Here is a 20,298-nt window from a genome sequence, read left to right as displayed (position 1 = left end):
GTCTGGCATGTGCTAGCTCACTGTAGAGTGCTAGGCTGCTATGTGCAAAGTCTGAGGTTCAACCTTCAGCACTAAAAGAACAGAATGGAACAGATCTGAGAAGCCTTACATGTGGCTACACTGGCTTACAAAGCACAGTGGGGTACAGAACACCCCAGTTCCTTAGGCTGATGGACAACCAGTTAAAAGAAAGTAAGGACTAGCCTGCCTTTGTGGTCCCACTAATGAACTCTCCCGGAGATCAATGGCAAATTGACTAGGTGACTGACCACTGATATGACGTCCCAGGTTCCCACAGAACAGCAGCTTTCCTGAGCATACTGTAACCGGTTCTTCCTGAATCAGAGCACAAGTGTGCTCTATTGTAAAGCACACCCAGACTCCGGGCTTAGAATCTGGCTGCACTTTAAAGCTAAAAATTCCTCACAGTGAGAATCTTATACAGTGGCTGCTGGTTGGCATTTGTATGTCAAACATTATATTTTGCATTTGGAAAACTTAATCTTATCAAATGTTCTTTAATTTCATAGACGATATGAAACATACTATGTAGGCACACAACAGTTTTGCAGTTTCCAAGTGTACACAGATTAGAATACAGAGGTTAAATGCTGGTGTACTGACCACAGTTGGAACTTTAGATAAAACTTTATATAAAACATACAATTCAATTATCAGCCAATTGAAAGCTTTTCTCATAATATAAAAATGATACTTTGAGATACAAATATTTTACTAAACAAACTATATAAACATTTAAAATAATCATTAAAAACAACATTAGAATTTATAAAGATTCACTATAAAAATATATCGGCAGTCACTTCTTTTATAAAGGTACCATAGGCTACATTACACAATAGTTTCAATGTAAGATTGCCTCAGTAACTGTTTTAGAACCTGACAAACCTTACGGTAAGATGATTATAAAATCCCTCAGGAAAGCTTTGGTGTGCACCTTCAGGTTACTTAAAATATTTTAAGGGCTTTTGTAAACACTTCATTCTGTTAAAGCACAAAAGAATAATGATCTTCAACTGCATACAGGACTAGAGAATCAAAAAACCAATTTATTATGTACTTATGAAAAATTGCCCTTATCAGAGAAAGCAAAAACCAAACTAGTAAACTGTCAAACTTGCAGTTTTCTTTCCATTCTGATAAAAATGTCACAAACCACCACCACCACCACCACCACCACCACCACCACCACCACCACCACCACCACCACCACCACCACCACCACCACCACCACCACAGGATGATGGATCTCCACGTCCTTTAGGAGATCTCCAAAAACAAGCGAGTCCAACAAAATTAACTGTTAAAAACTCTTAACACACCTGACGATACAACACAATCAGACCACATAATTTACATACTTCATGAAGCTTTATGCTTTCTTTTACATTTGTAATTTAAATTTATTGGCAGAAATCTCTCTCTCTCTCTCTCTCTGTCTCTCTCTGTCTCTCTCTCTCTCTCACACACACACACACACACACACACACACACACACACGGAAAGGCAAGTTTTGGGAACAGAGAAATACAGACTTAGCAGGAAGTGACTGCTTCACTAATGTCACCTGCCATTTTTATTGCTAAGTGTGACTTCAATCTGAACTGCTGAAAGTCCATTTCCTTGAGCACTCTCTCTCTTCGGAGCTTCCAGTTGAGCCAGCAGCTTCCTGAAGGTCATCTCCATTCACCCTGTCATGTTAGCTTGTGAAAGCCTAATACAAAGTAGCTTCTTTGACCTTTGAATTTATAGAACTCCACTAAAAAGAAATTCACCTAATTTTTAAGCTTAAAAGTCCACAAAAATACTTTCTCTTTAAAGAATCAAACACTTTTATGAGAATAAAGGTCCTTCAAAGTCTTTAGCTCTTCTATTAGAGTTTTATTTTGATTTTCCAGAACAGCAACGCGGTTCTCCAGGCACTTCACATACTCCTTCTTCTTCCGGCGGCATTCTCGGGCAGCTTCTCTAAACACAGACAGAACATATCAGGAGAACAGGGAAGGGACTGTCCCCCTTGTCTTTCCCCCACCATCCCTGACTCTGTTTAGTGGACACCATCTTACTGTATAGCCCAAGTTGGCCTCAAATCTGCAATCCTCCTGCCTCATCCTTTCTTTCTCAATGCTGGGATTATAAACACATGCTACTACCTCCAACCCCCATTTGAAAAATTAAAGTATCACCTAAGGGGTTGGAGCAAAGCAATAGCTCAGTGGTTAAGAGTATTTGCTGCTCCTGTAAAGGACCCAAGTTCAGTTCCCAGCACCCATGTTAGGTATAACTATAATTTAGGGGTTATCAGACATTTCTGGCTTTCATGGGCAGCTATACACACCTACACATAATTTAGAAAGACAATTGCCTTTAGACAGGGCTGGCCTAGACATCCCCTTCCTCTGCCTTGGCAGGATTCTATGTGTCGATGCATAGATCTGAAGTGTGGAGTACTTGTATAAGGCTTCCTGAGACCTACATCTAGCACCCGAGTGGGAGGGAGGGAGGGAGGGAGGGAGGGAGGGAGGGAGAGGAGGGAGGGAGAGGAGGAAGGCCCCATTGCTCTGCTGTCCAGATCTTGGCCAGGCAGCCACTGCTGTGGTCCAGTCAGCTTCCAATTAGTGCTTTTTCTAGACAAGTTCTTGCTCTATAGCCTAGGCTAGCCCTAAATTCCGAAGATCTCCTGCCTCAGCATTTTGAATATGGCAATTACAGACACGTGCCACAGCGAGTTCACCACAGCCTTTTCCCTGTTTTAGAGCCAGACTCTCATTATGTAGTCAGTCCAAGCTGGTCATAGCCTTCCAAGTGTGAGGCAGCCAGTTGGCTGCTGGCTCCCCACAACCTTTTCTGTTGTTGTTGCTGTGTAGCAGCACATACAGTGCCTATGGAGGCCTGGAGACGGTGTTTCTTCCCCGGAACTGGAGGTACAGATGTTTGTCAGCCACCACTGTGTACTGGGTTTATCAAACTTGGTCCTTTGAAAGAGCAGTCAGTCTTAACCACTGAGCCACATCTCCAGCCTCTACCACCAACTTAGAGTGGCTTCCAGCACATATGTATTTTCTGCAGGGCCACTGGACATATTCATTTAAAACCCACTGGCCCAGAGTGTCTCGGACTGCATGAAAGCATGGAGCATCACACGGTGCTCACAGCTGTCTGCAATGAGATCTGATGCCCTCTTCTGACCCGCAGGGACACATGCAGGCAGAATACTGTATACATAATAATAATAAAACCTAAACCCACACAAAACAAAAACCCCAAAACATCATTCACTGAATGTTATCTTGTTTAGGAAATCTTTCCCTATACTAAAGGTTATAAAATTATGCATTTTTACATTTAAATTTCATCTTATACATTAAACATGTTTTTGACTGAGTCCAGCTAGACTGCACCTCACTATGCCAACCATCCTAGGCCTGCACCAGCACACTGGTGTAAAGCTGCTCTCCCTGTTCTTCTGGGTGGGATTAGTTACAGTCTCATTGTGTAACTCAGACTAGCCACAAAGTAGCAATTTATGCTTCCACCTCTGACGCTTGGGATCACAGGCATGTGACACCATGACTGGCATTCAGGATACAAAGCAGGTAACTATGTCCTTATAAGAATAGATTTCTGGGCTGGGCAGTGGTGGCACATGCCCTTAATCCCAGCACTTGGTAGGCAGAGGCAGGTGGATTTCTGAGTTCGAGGCCAGCCTGGTCTACAGAATGAGTTCCAGGACAGCCAGGGCTACACAGAGAAACCCTGTCTGGAAAAAAGAATAGATTATTGTATTTATGCTTTGGATTGTGAAGCCTTGCTCTTCCTGTTTAAATAAAGCCGGGTTACTCAGGACAAATCACGTAACCTCTCTACAACTAAGTTTCCACAAGAAACTCAAGGGCCAACTCTCCAGGTCTTCTGTAGGCTTTGACCTTGCTGTTTGTTAGAGCATAACTTATAGAAATTGTCAGAGCTATGTCAGGTGCTGTTCAAGATGACATCGTCCAGTAAGTAAGAGGACTAATTTTAAGCAATCTCTTTAAAGCTTCGAGTGTAGCAGCCTCATGAAATCAACCTGATGCAGTTCCAGTATAGGCTGCTCTGAGACTGCTCCTTTTTTCTACAGTATATCAAGATAAGAATTTCATCTGGACAGGGTGGGGTGGCACACCCTTTCCCAGTCCTAGGGAGGCAGAGGCAGGAGGATCTAAGAGTTGGAATTCATTCCTAACCTCATCAGATTTTCAGCTTCTTTCCTATAGGTTTATTTTAAAGGACACCTTATATATTTCATCGACCTTTAAACACATTTGTAGTTGAGGTTGTCTTGTGACAAATTCTCATTCTAGTAACTCCTTCTCTGTTCTATCTTTTTGGAGACAGGGTCTCTGTAACCCAGGCTGGCTTCAAACCTCCCTTCAACGTCTCACCTCCAACTCCTGCCTGGGCCAGCGCCCTGCTTTTATGTGGCACTGAGGATCAGTGGGAGGAGCATCCTTGTAATTCTGTAAGTTTCTGATGCAAGATTACATCAGTTCTCTTCTATTTACACAATGTGCTTCATTTACTCCCTACCTTCTTACCAAACGCATTCATAGAGATGGAAATAAATGCTTGTTGTCACTTTTTGATATGTATCCACATGACTGTTAAATTTTTATTGCTTTAAAAACATTACCTTTGGCAGCACTTGGGAGGCAGAGGCAGAGGCAGGCAGAACTTTATGAGTTCTAGGACAGCTAGAGCTACATAGTGAGACCATGATTCATTCAAAATACCAAAAACAAACAAACAAACCCAAAAACCTACAGGCATGTGCCCCTAACTGCTAAACTATCATTCTAGCCCCTAAAGCCATCTTTGGGTAAATTAAAAAAAACCTACAGACAAGTCGTTTCCTATGCTTAAGTAAACAAAACAGTTTCTTGAGCCTGAATCCACTGGTGAAGACTGTGTGAACTGACACATGGAATTACTGTCCTAGGGAAACCGCTGCTGACCAGCAAAGCGCGTGCAGAGCAACTACAGAGGACGGAATGTCACTCTGTGCGGCAAAGGGCGGCCATTAACACCCAGCGGGGCTGCTGCGGCGTAGACAGGCTCAGGCGATAGCTGGTGCTGTCAGCTTTATCCTCACAGCATGTGTCTTGTCGTCAGTGCACCCAGTGACTAAGCACAGCTTGTGTATGCTGGGCCTGCAGGCTGCATGATTTGCTGTACTATGCTTCGGGAAGCACACACTACACAGTCTCTACGGCACGCCTGTGTCACTGCCGTTTCACTGTGATCCCAACGACAAGACAATGCTGTCTGAAAAGCTTTGCCAGCAATGCTGTTTCCATTTTTATATGTATGTACGTATGCCTTCATACACCACATGCACACACTGTTGCTATTTCCATTTTTATACGTATGTATGCCTTCATACACCACATGCACACACTGTCCAGCGAGGCCATGTCAGATATAAGATCCCCTACAAATGCAGTTACACGCAGTTGTCAGCTGCCATGTGGGTTCTCTGCAAGAACAGCCAGTGCTCCTAATCACTGAGCCATCGTATCTCTCCACTCACTCAGCAATGCTATTATTTCAAAGGACGTAGTAAAACTGAAGAACTTTACATCACAAGCCATTTAATGCAGAGACTGAACAACAATGTCACCTGACCCACTGGGATCAACAGTACTCATACGCCCACTGGACATAACCCACCACGCAGTACACCAAAGCTGATGCAAACCTTCTTCCTCTCATCTAATGAGGTGTTGTGTGACTGTTCTGAGATGTGCAGATGTTGGGCCTTGGACGAGGTAACTCCATTTAACCTGTTACCTTCAGTCACGTAAGGCACAGGTAGAGGGCGTGATTAACAAGTCTCTACCTTCAGAGATTTAAATATTAATGAATTATCAAAAGGCCAGGGGCGTAGCTAATTAAGTTATTCCCTCCCCTTTATCCCTTCCCTATAAGACTGGTCTCCCCTGGCCTTTGGCGGGGGGGGGGGAAGCGCACAACACCTGCATCCATTCACGATGCCATGAACAATAAAAGCTTTGGAAAACCAGACTCCACGTGTCCATGGTCTCTCCGCCTGATTCCCAGCTTTTGGAACCCTGGAACCTTGCCAATGCAGCCGCCGGCCCGCCCACCGACAGCTGCGTGAATGTGGGATCCTCCGCTGGCGGCGCGGGAAGCTCTGGTGCCGGACCGCCCTGAGACTCTGTCGCTGGACTCCCTCCCTTCCCCCCACACGCGAGATTCGTCCCCACATGCAGAGACCTCACCCACGCTGGAATATGTTCTATACTTACCTGTTTTTCATCAGCCGTATTTCTCTTTTCAGCTGGGGGTCATCTGTCTTTGCTGTCTGAGAAGTAAGAGTCACAGGAGAAGTCATCACCACAGTCTGTGGGAGTGACGTGGCAGATGGTGTGGTACGGATCTGGTAGGTCTGCATATCTCCCGATGCAGCTGTAGAGCAGAGCCAAACGTGAGCTGGCGTTACTCATCGAGTGCTTTAGGAAGGCCCTGGGCCCACCTGCAGGTAACAAGGCACACTTACTTTGTACAACCACCTGGTTGCTCGGGACAAGTATCTGCTGTCCATCAGAGGTCTGTGCATACTGGAGGATTGTCCCTTGCTGGGCACTGCTGGAGTTTGTCATGGCTAATGTCTGCAGTGCCTGTACTCCATCTGTGCCTGGACTGGCCAACTGTAAGGCTCCATTTGGGGCAATGGCAACTTTAACCAAACAGAGAAATATAAGGCTACAGAATACACTAATTCAAAGAAAGACATAAGACAAAAAAACATTTAAAAAATAGGTCTGAATGCAGGTTAAATCACTGACCACTCTGGGTAAACTAGAAAAAAACAAAAACAAGAACAACAACAAAAGACTGGAATAAAATAGCAATGTCTTTACAAATTTTTATAGTTTAGACATACTACCCAAGATTTTGTCTCAAGCTGCATACGACACAATAAATCGTAAAAAGAGCACATTTTGGAACCAATGGGTGTTTTATGTTAATTGCTGATGTTACTACAGAAATCTTGGGCAATAATGAAATATCTAACGGCCAAGGATTTTTTTAAATTATTTTTTTGAGTACTGGGTGTACAGTATCTCATGTAGCCCAAGACTATAGCAAATAAACATTTTACTTTTGATCTGAACCTGGGCATGGTGACACACCTGGAATCCCAGCACTTAGGAAGTACAGAGAGTAGCATCATGAGTTCAAGACCACCATAAGCTAGTACAGGAAAAAAAAAATGGAAGAATTTAATATTGTGTTTTATATGCCCTTAATCCCAACACTTGGGAGGCACAGGCAGGTGATCTCTGAGTTCAAGGCCAGCCTGGCCTACAAAGTTCCAGGACAGTCAGGGCTACACAGAGGGGGAAAAAAAAAAATCAAAACCAAACAAAAAGATAAACAATGTAAAGTATCCATTTAACACCTAGTGAAAAATAAAGGCATTGGAAAGCCACTTGTGGATCACAGTACAGATGTCAGACATTTCCACCTATGTTTGTGCTCTCTTAAATGACGTGCCTGAGAGGCAAATCTCCATCAGAAGTCAATGCCTCATGTCTGTGCCTTTTTAAATCAACACTATGTTTCCCCTTTTATACTCTGGCTACCAGGAAGCCAAAACAAAGCAGTCTATGTGCTGGAGGGGTTCTCACTGAGAAGGAATTTTCCCAGGAGCTCCACTACTCAACTGCACCCCATGTATAGACCCACACATACCTTAATACCCCGTAGACAGAAGATCCTATGTGTTATATGGATGCATCACCTTTCAATTAAAACAAAACACCTATAGCCTTTAGGAAAGGGTAGAATAAAAGGTAAGGACATCCATGAGGCAGAAAGAATTTTGAGATACAGCCAGGTAGGAGATCCACCTGGGAAGATGTGAGAAGGCAGATATTTGGTGCCTGAGTACAGGTAATGAGCCACGTAGCAGAATACAGGTTAGAATAACTGTGTTATTAAGTTATGATATAGTCAGAAGAGCCTAGCTATATGGCTATATATATTTTGAGTCTGAGTCTTTGTTTCTGGGAACATAGGTGTGGGAAGACCCAGGACCAAATTCTACAGTGCCTGACTTTAGAACACCTGATATTTTAGCAGGTTTCTTTTGAAATTATATGTGTGATACAGGTATCATTTTCTCTCAGAAATATTTAAGCAGAAAAGTCTCATTCCTAATTTACTAACTGCAGCATGGAGGTGACTACTCTCTGTACCATCAAGTCCCCACTGTCTCTGGTTCCTTTCCTAGGCTTCACACAGGACTGACAGTAACATATAGCCACTGTGTGTATTGAACTGATAGTGCTGTATACCCAATGTGTGTACGGGGTACTCAGCTGAAATGAGTGTTTGGGTATTAGATACAAGCAGCAATGCACTTCTCTTTTTGTAACCTGCCTTCTTCCAGTTGGCCATATGTACTGATCTAGTCCTACTTGTTCTGAAGCTGCACTGTTTGATACCAGAGCAGTCATAGCCTCATCAGAACCATGTAAACCCCTAAGCAGTCTCCCTGGCTTGGTGGCTATGGTCCTGAACACTGCAAACACTGATGTCCACAGGTCCTCTCAGACTCTGCTGTCCTGAATACTAGTCTGTGTTGTACTTATCTCCACTTACTGCTTGAAATATCTGCCTAAGTGTCTCGGTAGGTTTTTCCTTTCTTGCTGCCCTTAACCGTCTATGTGTTGGAAGGTGCCAGTGAAGCCCGTGTATGCTGAGGAAGCACATTCAGCTTTAGGAAAGCCGGCATCGACCCCCAGTCACCTCTGCAACCACTGTTCCCTGTTTCTTACATGTCCAGGGAACTCTAGACAGGTAATGAAATCTAAAGCAGGGGAGTGTAATTAAGAGTTGTCCCATGGCTCGCTGGCCGCTGGCTGCACAGTTGGGAGCAGCACTGTTCAAGCACCTAGTGCTCAGGTCATAAGTCAGGTGTCCTGTGCACACCTGTAGCTCTAATTCTGGGGTGCTGTGGAGACAGGATTGCGGCCTGGGTTAAGTCTAGAGAGAGACCCTAGAGCAGAGGAAGAGGTGGGATGGAAAGAGGAGTACACCTGACTCCCTCTTCTGGCCTCTATGTGTGCACGCACCCACATACACATGTACACCACACAAGCACACAGTAAAGACAGGACTAAGGATGTCAGCATGTGACTATCTGCATGTGGAGAAGGCAGACCAAGGGTAACAACTTCAAAGACCCTGAAGAATGAAAACAGCTTTGTGGGCTGGAAGTAGAGCAAGAAAGCCCGTGTAGCCAGACTGGAAGGCTGGGACAAAAAACCTTAGGCCTTGGATATTATCCTTGGTGAAACAGAATGCCACACATAGCAGGGACTGGCACAAGAGTCGACTTGACACTTTAGTTCTTTTAGGGTCTGGTCTGGTTTGGTTTGAGACAGGACCTCATTCCAGGCTGACCCTAGAACTGCTCCATAACCAATGCTGATCTTAAACTGCTGAGCCTCCAGCTTCTGCCCCGCCAGCTCTGGGATTACAGCTGTGGGTCACCACACCCATGTAGTTGACCCTTTAATCAGTAACTTTAGCTGTAACAGAGAAAAGAAATGAAAGTACAACAGAAGCTAGCTGTCAGGATGGACCCAAGTTAGTGACTCAGGAAGCTATGTGGCTCAGTGGTTAGAGGACTGAAAGGTGGTCAGGTGTTGCAGCCATTTCATGGAAGGTGCCAGACTTCCTTGAGTTTTCTCACCTTTTTCTCACCACGGTGCTAGGAACTGAACCTCAGCCTTGTGTATAGAACTCAGTGCTTTACCACTGAGCTACACATCAACCACCAAGCAGACTGTGGTGAGTGTGTTATATACCACATCTATCCAAATTTCCAAAGTGAACCTTACTGTAAGTATTTTAGAACAACCAGGAAAATTGGGGAAAAGTTCACAGGGCAGCACCCCCTAAACTGAGCAGGTAACTACAAGCTGAAGCTCCTTCCTCACTTTCACCAACATAAACTTAGGGGCAGCAGCAGTTAAAACAGTTAAGATAGAGAAACCTCCATGATGGAAAAGCACTTAAGCATTAACCACCGGCCTGGGCTACAGAGCACGTGAGCCAGGGCTATGCAGAGAAACCCTGTCTAGAAAACAAAGGAACATGAAAGATTTAAAAAATGTTAGAGACAACTGGGCGTGGCCACACATGCCTTTAATCTCAAGAGGGAGAGGGCAGGCAGGCCTCAGAGATCCAGGCCAGCCAGAGCAACAGTGAGACACCTATCTCAGAAACAACTGTATTACACCTGTTAATTTCATTAAATAACATTTTAGTAAGTGAAAGGAATCCATTTCCTAAATGCTTAGGCAAAAAATACAGATGTTAGCACAAGTACCAATCTAGACCTCTACTCACTGGCTGGGTATGTGTACACGTCTGTTTGTTGGAGACTTGTGCTTTCTGTAACTTTCCCAAGGCCACACTAGACCTGTTCCACCACCACTAGTTCCCAGACGGGATTCACACCAGTAGCCAGTAATGTGGCTCTCTGTCCTGACAGACAGCACTACTCATGGTGCACGCTACTGTCACATCCAAAGTCTCCATTCTTTTTCTTTCTTAATCTCAAACTGAAAATTCAAATATCATGTTTAATTTTTTAAAAGATTTACTTATGCATATAAATGCTCTATTTGCATGTACACCTGCATGCCAGAAGAGCACATCAGACCCCATTACAGATGGTTGTGAGCCACCATGTGGTTGCTGGGAAATGAACTCAGGCCCTCTGAAGAACAGTCAGCACTCTTAACTACTGAGCCATCACTCTAGCCTGTGTTTAATTCTTATTATAGAAGTAACCAAAATACTAATTTGCACCAGTATGAAGGTCACAGACAACATGTGTATACAAGAGACTTGTACAAGGTACATGCTTTGGGAAAATACTGTCTCTAGATCCAGATAGACATTCTGGCTCTATTACTTATAAGCAATGTGACAACAGGGACAGTATCTAACTCTGAGGGCTTGGGAGGAGACCACTGCAGTCTCATTACTTAGTGGCTTGGCTGGACTCAGTATGTAGCACGGCTGGCCTTCACCTGATGAGCCTGGTGCACTCAAGTGCTAGGATGACAGTCATGTGCTACCACACCCCATGTCCATCTCACGGAGCTGTTCTAAGAAATGAGGTAACGCAGGAAAGGCATTGTCTCTCCTACACATGCTAATAATTAACACCCTTAAAATACAGCAGTCTTTCTATATACACTTCTTCCCATAAAGTTAAGTCTTGTGTGTGTATCATGTGGAACAAACCCCAAACATACTGTACTGTCCGCTGCTTGTCTGATAGATGGGGGTTGGAACAGACATAGAAGTGACGGCAGAAATGCTGGGATTTTCTCCGTCTCCTTTTCTGCCCCGTGTATCTTCAGACGAGAGGTCTTTCAAAATTTTCCTGTAATAAATACAACAGTGTTAATGCTGTTAAGGACAATGCCTTCATAAAAGGAAGCCACTAGGCACTCTCTCTCACACTCCCTCTTTCTGACTGTGTAGCCTCAAACTGTGATGCTCCTACCCTGCCAGCCTCCCAGTGCTAGCATTCAGGAATGAGCCACCACATCCGTTAAAAGTGAATGTTAAACCGTTAAAAGTAATCATCAGGTTAAAAGTGAGATAATCTGCCGGGCGGTGGTGGCACACGCCTTTAATCCCAGCACTTGGAAGGCAGAGGCAGGTGGATTTCTGAGTTAGAGGCCAGCCTGGTCTACAGAGTTAGTTTTAGTTCCAGGACAGCCAGGGATACACAGAGAAACTCTGTCTTGAAAAACCAAAAAAAAAAAGTGAGATAATCTAACTGGATATGGTGGTGCATATCTTCAGTCTCAGGTTGAAAGGCCAGGCAGGAGGATTTCTTAGCCTGGAAACATGGAATGGGCCTGGACCACACAGTAAAGGACCATGGCCAGAGACAGAAAAGAGACTGACCAAGAGTAGAAGCCAGCCCTAAATCAGCTTAGCAACTTTATTGAATCTCTGCATTTGAATTCCCCCGAAGAGTGTGGTCTTTAAAGTCAGTGTGCTGCTGCACCAAGCCTCGGAGTCACAGGAAAGCTGAGTCACCACAAGGAAGCAGTTTTCCTAAGAGCTGTTGCTAAGAACGCTTTAGATCTCAGAAACTCCTTCCAGTGTGAGTCACCCTCAGATGATTCCCGAGTCAGGAATTATAGCGTTTAACTCATCTACGGCTGTTGGATGGGACAGATCTCAACTCAGCTTAGTTCAGCATGCAAATAACTCATGTACACAGGATAACAAACAAGATACACCTTTACACTCATGGCTACAGCCAAAAAAGCATTCATAACAATGGAAGCTATTGTGCCTGTACTATTGCTGAAGCCGCCTGCTACTGGTTGACACTACAAGGACGAGCCCACTGAGAGAAGTGGGAGTCAGGCAGGCTCCTGGAGAGACGAAGAGAGGTTCTAACTTACACCGGTACTAAACCAGTCTTAGCCCACATCTACTTACAAGGACACGGAACCCTCTTGTCTAAGAATAAGTCCCTTAGAGAAGCCAGTGTTGGTCAAAACCCAGCTGCCTGTACAAACTCCAACAGGAAAGAAGGCAAGGAAGCCTTTGTAGTGGTAAATATCCTCCTTCAAGCCTTCCCACAGAGCCAGGTACTGCCTTGGAAACAAGAGCCTGAGCTAGAGATAGCCCAGCTGCAGGATTCCTGGAGAACTGCTCAAGTGAACAAGTCACAGGAAGGAGATCAAGGCGCCTCCTTACTCATTTAGAAAGGACTGGCCCTGAGAGAGCTGGGCTTCTTATGAGAATTCACATGATTCCACAGAGCAAGGCTGGACACTACCAGGTGCTGTGCCCCAAATTACCACTGATTTTCCAGCAACCCCCTGCCTCAGTTTCCACAGTGTAGGACTAAGGGCATTTGTTCTTCACCACAACATAGTCTTCACCCACTGTCTCAATGGACTACAAAATGTCAGACTAGATTTCAGCTGCCCGGTCGGCTTTTCCTTCCAGCCCATCTGCATTCCTTTGTGATGTCTGCAGAACCACAGAGCCAATCTCTCCAGGCCCCTCCAGTGGGCACAGTAGGCTAGACTCAGGTCAGTGCCCCTCAACCTTCACTGCAGAAGCTTCTTATCCCATGAGGTGGGGATTATGAGAGACCCAAAACTTAGAGACACTGTGCAGAGATTTGTAAGTCTTAAGCACTCAGCCCTAAATGGGACGTCTTCATCAAACCCCTCTCCTCAAAACTCAGAGACCCATGGAAGGATAACTCCACAGAAACAGCATCTTCAGACACGACAGGACTGATGCTCACATGAACTGACTGTTGACAATGTGCACAAGACCAGCACAATCCAAACCAGTAAAAATCCCAACAGACAGGGAAGTGGATGACACTGCACAGTGCTAGGAAAGGGAGGCCTGTTCTCCAGGGCCGCTGTGCCAACTGCATCCGTCCAGACAGGTCAGGTCGCTCATGGAGCTGGACAACACACAGCTGACTCCATAGTTTTTTGTGGATTTTTTTGTTTCTTTTTGTTGTTTTGTTTTTCATTTTGTTTTCTCTTTATTTAAAAAAAAAAAAAAAATGATACAGGGTTTCTCTGTGTAGCCCTGGCTGTCCTGGAACTCAGAGATCTACCTGCCTGTCTCCTAAGAATTAGGATCCAAGGCATGCAATCTCCACCTAACTAACTAACTTTATCTGTTTTTGTAGAGAAAGATGGACCATAAAGTTGGGAGCTTTAATTAAGTATCTGTTGATGCTTTTTAAAAAAGTACAGTAATCAAGTGGAGTTTAGCCATGCACACCTTTAATCCCAGAGATAGAGACGGGTGGACCTGTGAAGTTCCAGGCCAGTCAGAGATACACAGTGATACCCTGTTTCAAAAATAAGTAGCATAAGCATCTACAGAGCCCACACCGTAATGCGGAGACACCTTGGGGGTAAGGAGTCTTTCTGCTTAGCATTTATCAATATACTGTGGGCTAGCTACATTTTATGTCAGTCATATACCAAAGAAAAATTGCAAGTATCTGTTGAGGTGCAAGGCCTTTGTACACTGTTAAGTATCCTTCCTCTGCAGGAAAGATGGCTGTTCTGAAGTGTCTTTCACTCAGAAAGAACAAAGGGCCTTTTCAACTTCCAATACTATATATAGCCACAGTGGAAGAGAAGCCACGGTTCTCATAGACAAGAGCAGATCTGCTACCACAAACTGTAGAGAGGCGGTGTCTGGCAGCACATGCCTCTACAGCAGCACTTGGAAAGCTGAGGCAGGAAGACCCAGTTCAGGGTGGCTGGATGGCCCTGTGGTTAAAGCACATGTTGCCAAGCCTGGCAATTGGAGTTTGACCCAGGGATTCACATGGTCAAGGTAGAGAACCATCAGCCTGTAGGTGTCCTCTGACAGTCACATGCATACCATATCCCAGAATGCAGTGCCCATTCCATTCTCAGTGTCAAACTATTAAACATTTAGAGCATAAACACTAGAACATAAAATATCTATGCGCTACATACCAGGAATCAATAGACGGTAGTGTCACAATTTACGACTTCAGAGTAACCCCTTTCCTACAAAGTGCTGTCACCTAAGCTGTTATATGCCTTTCCTGTGTTATCTCTTATTTTTGTCCCTTCTGTGGTACTGGGGATGAAACCCAGGGCCTTGTACATATAGATAAATGTTCTACATTGACATATGTTGCCAGTTCTCTATTTTGTTATCAAACTACTAAATGAGTCATTGTTATTGTTGTAAGAAGCCAACAGTAGCCGGGCGGTGGTGGCGCACACCTTTAATCCCAGCACTTGGGAGGCAGAGGCAGGCGGATTTCTGAGTTCGAGGCCAGCCTGGTCTACAGAGTGAGTTCCAGGACAGCCAGGATTACACAGAGAAACCCTGTCTTGGGAAAAAAACAAAAAACAAAAAACAAAAAACAACAACAACAACAAAAAAAAAACCCAAGAAGCCAACAGTAACAAGTAAACACTCATCTTTTGGGGAAGCACAAGGATACCAAATCCAGGGTCATGCACATGCTAGTCAAGTCTTAGTAATTAAATTAACCACTGGTATCTTAGTTAGGGTTTTATTGCTGAGAAGACAGACCATGACCAAGACAACTCTTATAAGAACAACATTAAATTGGGGTTGGCTTACAGGTTCAGAGCTCAGTCCATTATCATTATGGCAGGAAGCTTGGCTCTGGAGGGGCTGAGAGTTCTAAAGGGAGCTAGAAGACTGACTTCCAGGAAGCTAGGAGGAAGGTCTCAAAGCCCACAGCCACAGTGACACCCTTCCTCCATTAAGGCCACACTTGCTAATAGTGAAGCTCCCTGGGCCAAGAATATTAAAACCACAACTGGGGTACATCCCTAGATACAGAACTCTAGGCCGAAAGGTAGATTTCAGTCCATTACTGTCTAATGGTACTGTTCAAACAACTGATATTAGCTTAACAGTCATTCCTTTCTAACTAATTTTCATCTTTTAGAAGCTTTTTAAGATCTAATCGTATCTGGGCTGGGCACACAGCTAGCTCAGCAACAGCATGCCTAGTGCATTTGCCAGTGGGCAGATGCAGCTCATGTTGAGGCTCACCTCCCATCCTGTCTCCTTCCTTCTATTTACCTTTGTGCTCATCCCAGGTAGTCTACTTGGATTCTCTGATTGATTACCCATTCTTCAGTCACATCGAAACTGTGGTAAAGGGCCCATCTTCCTAGGTTTGTTCATTGTCAAAGTCCTCCCAGTCTTCTGTTCTAGTGGTAGGGTCTCTTTGTATCTTTCCTGATTTCAGTCGGACAGAGTCCCTGCTAATTTCAAGATCTGGGTTCTTTAGGGACTTTACTGGTGCTCATATCACATCTATTGCTGTCTGCTAATACTACATTATTTCTTTTAGCTTTTATAGTTTTCAGTTTAATTCTTTAGGGCTCCCACCACACACAATTGTGAACTCTTTATGGTTTCCCCCGCCACACACACACAATTGTTGATTTGTTTTGGGGAGGTGTCCTCTGAAGCACCATGTGTTAACTACATCAAGTTCCATTGTAAACTTGTGCTTTGTTGAGACAGTGGAGCCCAGAATCAGGGAATGAAGTAACTGGGAAAGGCCCGTAGGTGGGGTGTTGGAATGCAACCCCTCTGCTGCCTGTGCACTGCGGTTCTCAACCTACCACACATTCCTGATGACCAGAATTTTTACACAGGCACAAAATCAATAAAGCCAAACATGGATCAAAACCAGTAAAACGGAACCAACTCAACCATTCCTATTTAAAGGCTAGTTACCTCAGGTAGTCTCAGTGGTTCAGATCTACACTCTCTGCACTGGTGACAGCTATGGGCAGGGCAACTGCAGTGAGCCTGATCCCAGCCTGGGCTATACATCCTGTCTCAAAACAAAACAGCAACAAAAACCAAACAAGTAAAATGTCATTAAAGACGCCAGTTATTATAGCAGAGAGATGGCCCAGTGGTTAAGACCACTTTTGCAGAGGAGCTGTGTCCGTTTTTCAGTCAGTACCTTTGTTGGGAACTCCTAACCACCAGCTCAGGGCATGTGGCGCCCTCTCTCAGGCTCTGTGGCACTGCACCCATGCACGCATACCCTAACACACATAATTGAAAATATAAAAACAAATCCTTTTAAAATTACACAAAGTTAACACAACTGTTCACTACTGAGTCAATCAAGTACAAGTTTCAACTACCTGGTTCCTGATCACCTTTTACTGATAGACTTCTGTAGCTGGTGTGTTTTGCTATTTTGTGAGTTTGTCTCTCTTCCACCCTTTCAGCCCTCTAACACTAGGTAGGATAGAGAGGAAAGAGATCCCGGAAAGGAGTCGGGAAAGGTTATCTTTATCATTACACTATTTCCTGATTAGAGGCATCCATTCATTCCTGGGGCAAGTTTGATCTTTGTCAGGATAGGTCATTTCTTCTTCTTCTTTCATCTTCACACATGGACTACTTAACAAACTACAACCAGGAACAACAGCAACCAACAACCAACAAGCCTCCACTTCTGGGGCCCTAGCATTTATATACCCTCTGAAAAGTTCCCAGAATTCCAAATGTCACAGAACTGAAGAAACTATCTGCTATCTGCAGCCAGCCAATCAAATCACAGCAGGTAGCTGCTGTGGGCAATCTGAAGGAGCTCCATATCCCACACCTGGGATTAAAACAAAAGCACATTCTTAGTTCTGTGTTACTTCCTCTCCCTCCATCTGATGAACCCGAGCTCCTGGACCAGGCATCCTTCCCTTGCTCACCTTGGAATGTGTGGTTCTCAGGTAAAACAGCTCTTCTGCATCAGCACTCTGCCTGACCAGTTTCACAAGATCAAGTCAGTGCCACCTTGATTCGCATCTAGCACATCTTTCCTAGTTATTCTACAGACCCCTCTGACACCATCCAAAACCTTAGCACTGTTCACACACATCATCATTCTGAGTCTTCTTACCACATACGGCTCCAGGATTGGTCAGTCAATTCTACCATGGAACTGTCACAAGTTCACTCACTCCACCTCACCTCTGTCCATGTGAAAGTTCAGACAATTCCAGAGGCTTTTTATCAATCGACTGTACTACTTACAGATAGATCTCCATTCACTGCGCAAGTAATTACTTGGCATTTACTAAGGGATGGTTATCCTACCAGGATACAGGCAGCATCACAGAAAATAACACATGGACATGCCTTTGAATAAAATGGAATGCTACAGGGCTCAAACATAGCTCAATGGTTACTGTTGTAGCAGACAACTCAGGTTCTCAGCATCCACATGGCAGCTCACAACCACCTGTAACTCCAGGTGCATGGGGACCTAAGACCTTCTAGCCCCTGGAATACACATGGAATACACAAACTCATGCAGGCAAACACACATGTACATAATGATCAAGAGGCTTCTGGTTAGTACATACAGAAGGACACAAGGGCCTAGACAAAGGCTCAGACTTAGAAGAGAGAGTATACAGTTAGTCCAATTCCCACCCCCTGAACTTCTGCTTTTATATTGCTATACCAGCAGGGCATGGTGGCTCAGGCTTTTAATCCCAGCACTCAGGGAAGAGAGGCAGGCCAGAGCTCTGTGAGTTCTAGGACAGCAAGGGCTTCACAGAAAGGCTCTGTCTAAACTCTTCAGCTTAATCTGGCTGCAACCTCTCTAAGATGTGCTCCTTCACCTAACCACCCATGGCCACTTTACATTTTCTCGGAACTCTGTGAACACACTGATAACAAGATACTGACCTGTACGATGGGCGCCGGGCCAGGATCCCGTGAGCTTTCTGTGAGGAGCCAATGCTGTCAGATGAGTCCTGAGACTCCTCACTTTCTGATAACGATGACACCTAAAAATCAGAGCTCATTTTAATACACTGAAGAATCCAGTTTTCACTTTTAAAGGAATGATCTGCCTTCTGTCACCTGCTTTCTTGAATGTTACTTCTGAGGTTCAAAACGAAGAGGAAAGGGGAGCATCTAAAGAGACATTTAAAAGCAAACAAACAGACCAGGCGTGCTGCGCAGTTAATCCCAGCACTGTGGACACAGAGGCAGGCAGGTCTGAGTTTGAAGCCATCTTGGTCTACAAAGTGAATTCCAGGGCAGAGAAACCCAATCTCAATCAAGAAACCAGAAAGCAGATACAATACAGTAGAGCAGAGCAAACAATAAAGCTCGCATCTCCAATACAATGCTGTTCGTTAGAGGCTGGAGAGATGGCTCAGCAGCTGAGAGCACTGGCTGCTCTTCTAGAAGTTCAGAGGTCAATTCTGAACAACCACACGGTGGCTCACAACCATTTATAATGGGATCCCTCTTCTGGAGTGCAAATGAACATGTAGACAGAGTAGTCATATACATAAAATACATAAGTAAACCTTTCAATGCTATTATTCTACTAGTTAAAAGACAAAATGACAATTTTGATCTCTGTACCATATTTACACATGCTGAGTCTGAAAAGCCTATTAGAGACCTACAGCTGAATACATAAGCCTACAGATCTGGTCTGTGCTAGATGTGATGGACGTGGAAGACAGGGGATGGGGGGCCGGGCTCAGAAGTAATGAGCTTGAACTGTTCTTCCAGAGGACCAGGGCTCTGCCCCTGCAGCCACACTGTGCAGCTTCTTTCAGTGAAAGTACATAGGAAAAGGCAAAGCTCTTTGGAACCCTTAAAGACATGAATGCTTTCATATTAATATACTGGTAAGAAGAGATCAGGAGACAAGAGCCAAGCAAGCTAGCTGCTTCAGGAAAGTGGTGAAGGTAGCAGGAGTGGGAAGAGCAAACACCTGTGTCAGAGGCTGCTGCTGCAAGGACAGAAATTAGGTGGTGGGGGTGCCAGGTAGGAGTCAGCACTGTCTCACCTCACAATGAACCAATGTATGTAAGGAATTTATATGGAACATTTATACATTTATATTTATACATTTATATGGTAGATACAAGTAAACATTAACTATTATTAAACTTTTAGAACCAAGCTTTAAGTGGAGACAGGATTTCTCTGTGTAGCTCTGGCTGTCCTGGAACCTGCTATGTAGACCACACTTCCCTGGAACTCAGAGATCTGCCTGCCTCTGCTTCCAGAATGCTGGATTAAAGTGTGAACCACCACCACCTAGCCTATTTTTAACTCTTTTTTTTTTTTTTTTTTAAATTTTATGTGCATCAATGCTTTGACTGCATGTATGACTGTGTGAGGGTGTTAGATCCCCTGGAATAGGAGTTACAGACAGTGAGCTGCCATGTGGGTGCTGGGAATTAAACTCAAGTTCTCTAGAAGAGCAGTCAGGACTGCTCAGCCATCTCTCCAGCCCCTATTTTTAACTCTCTCTTCTTTTTTTTTTTTTTGGTTTTTCGAGACAGGGTTTCTCTGTGTAGCCCTGGCTGTCCTGGAACTCACTCTGTAGACCAGGCTGGCCTCGAACTCAGAAATCCGCCTGCCTCTGCCTCCCAAGTGCTGGGATTAAAGGCGTGCGCCACCACTGCCCGGATATTTTTAACTCTTAAAATGAATTAAAATATCTAACATTCTCCTAAAACTGGATTATGGCACCTGACTTCTCTTTGTGCCTTGTTTGCTGTCTGTCTAAAGCCTCCATCAGACTATCATGCAGGCAACACACTTGCATAGGGATTGTCTCACCTTTAATCATCCCCTTCAATGAGCGATTCTAGC

At 44.5% G+C, this 20,298-nt stretch overlaps 1 protein-coding gene across 4 annotated transcripts in view; it reads right to left on the bottom strand.

The window, feature by feature from the left end:
* Positions 1–1,324: 1,324 nt before the first annotated feature.
* The window catches only part of Atf1 (activating transcription factor 1), a 36,755-nt gene continuing 17,781 nt past the window's right edge, over positions 1,325–20,298 (bottom strand). For all 4 annotated transcript variants that reach the window (XM_076912083.1, XM_034517366.2, XM_076912082.1 and 1 more), the window contains 5 exons: positions 18,361–18,461; positions 11,364–11,494; positions 6,581–6,760; positions 6,330–6,489; positions 1,325–1,989 (listed from right to left, as the gene is read on the bottom strand). In XM_076912083.1, coding sequence (XP_076768198.1) covers positions 1,845–1,989; positions 6,330–6,489; positions 6,581–6,760; positions 11,364–11,494; positions 18,361–18,461 — 717 coding nt within the window. In that variant the 3' untranslated portion in view covers positions 1,325–1,844. The remainder of the gene's footprint in view (positions 1,990–6,329; positions 6,490–6,580; positions 6,761–11,363; positions 11,495–18,360; positions 18,462–20,298) is intronic.

Source organism: Arvicanthis niloticus, chromosome 13 (genome assembly GCF_011762505.2).
Source record: "Arvicanthis niloticus isolate mArvNil1 chromosome 13, mArvNil1.pat.X, whole genome shotgun sequence".
Classification (NCBI taxonomy): Eukaryota; Metazoa; Chordata; class Mammalia; order Rodentia; family Muridae; genus Arvicanthis; species Arvicanthis niloticus.
This window is presented reverse-complemented; position numbering and strand designations above follow the sequence as displayed.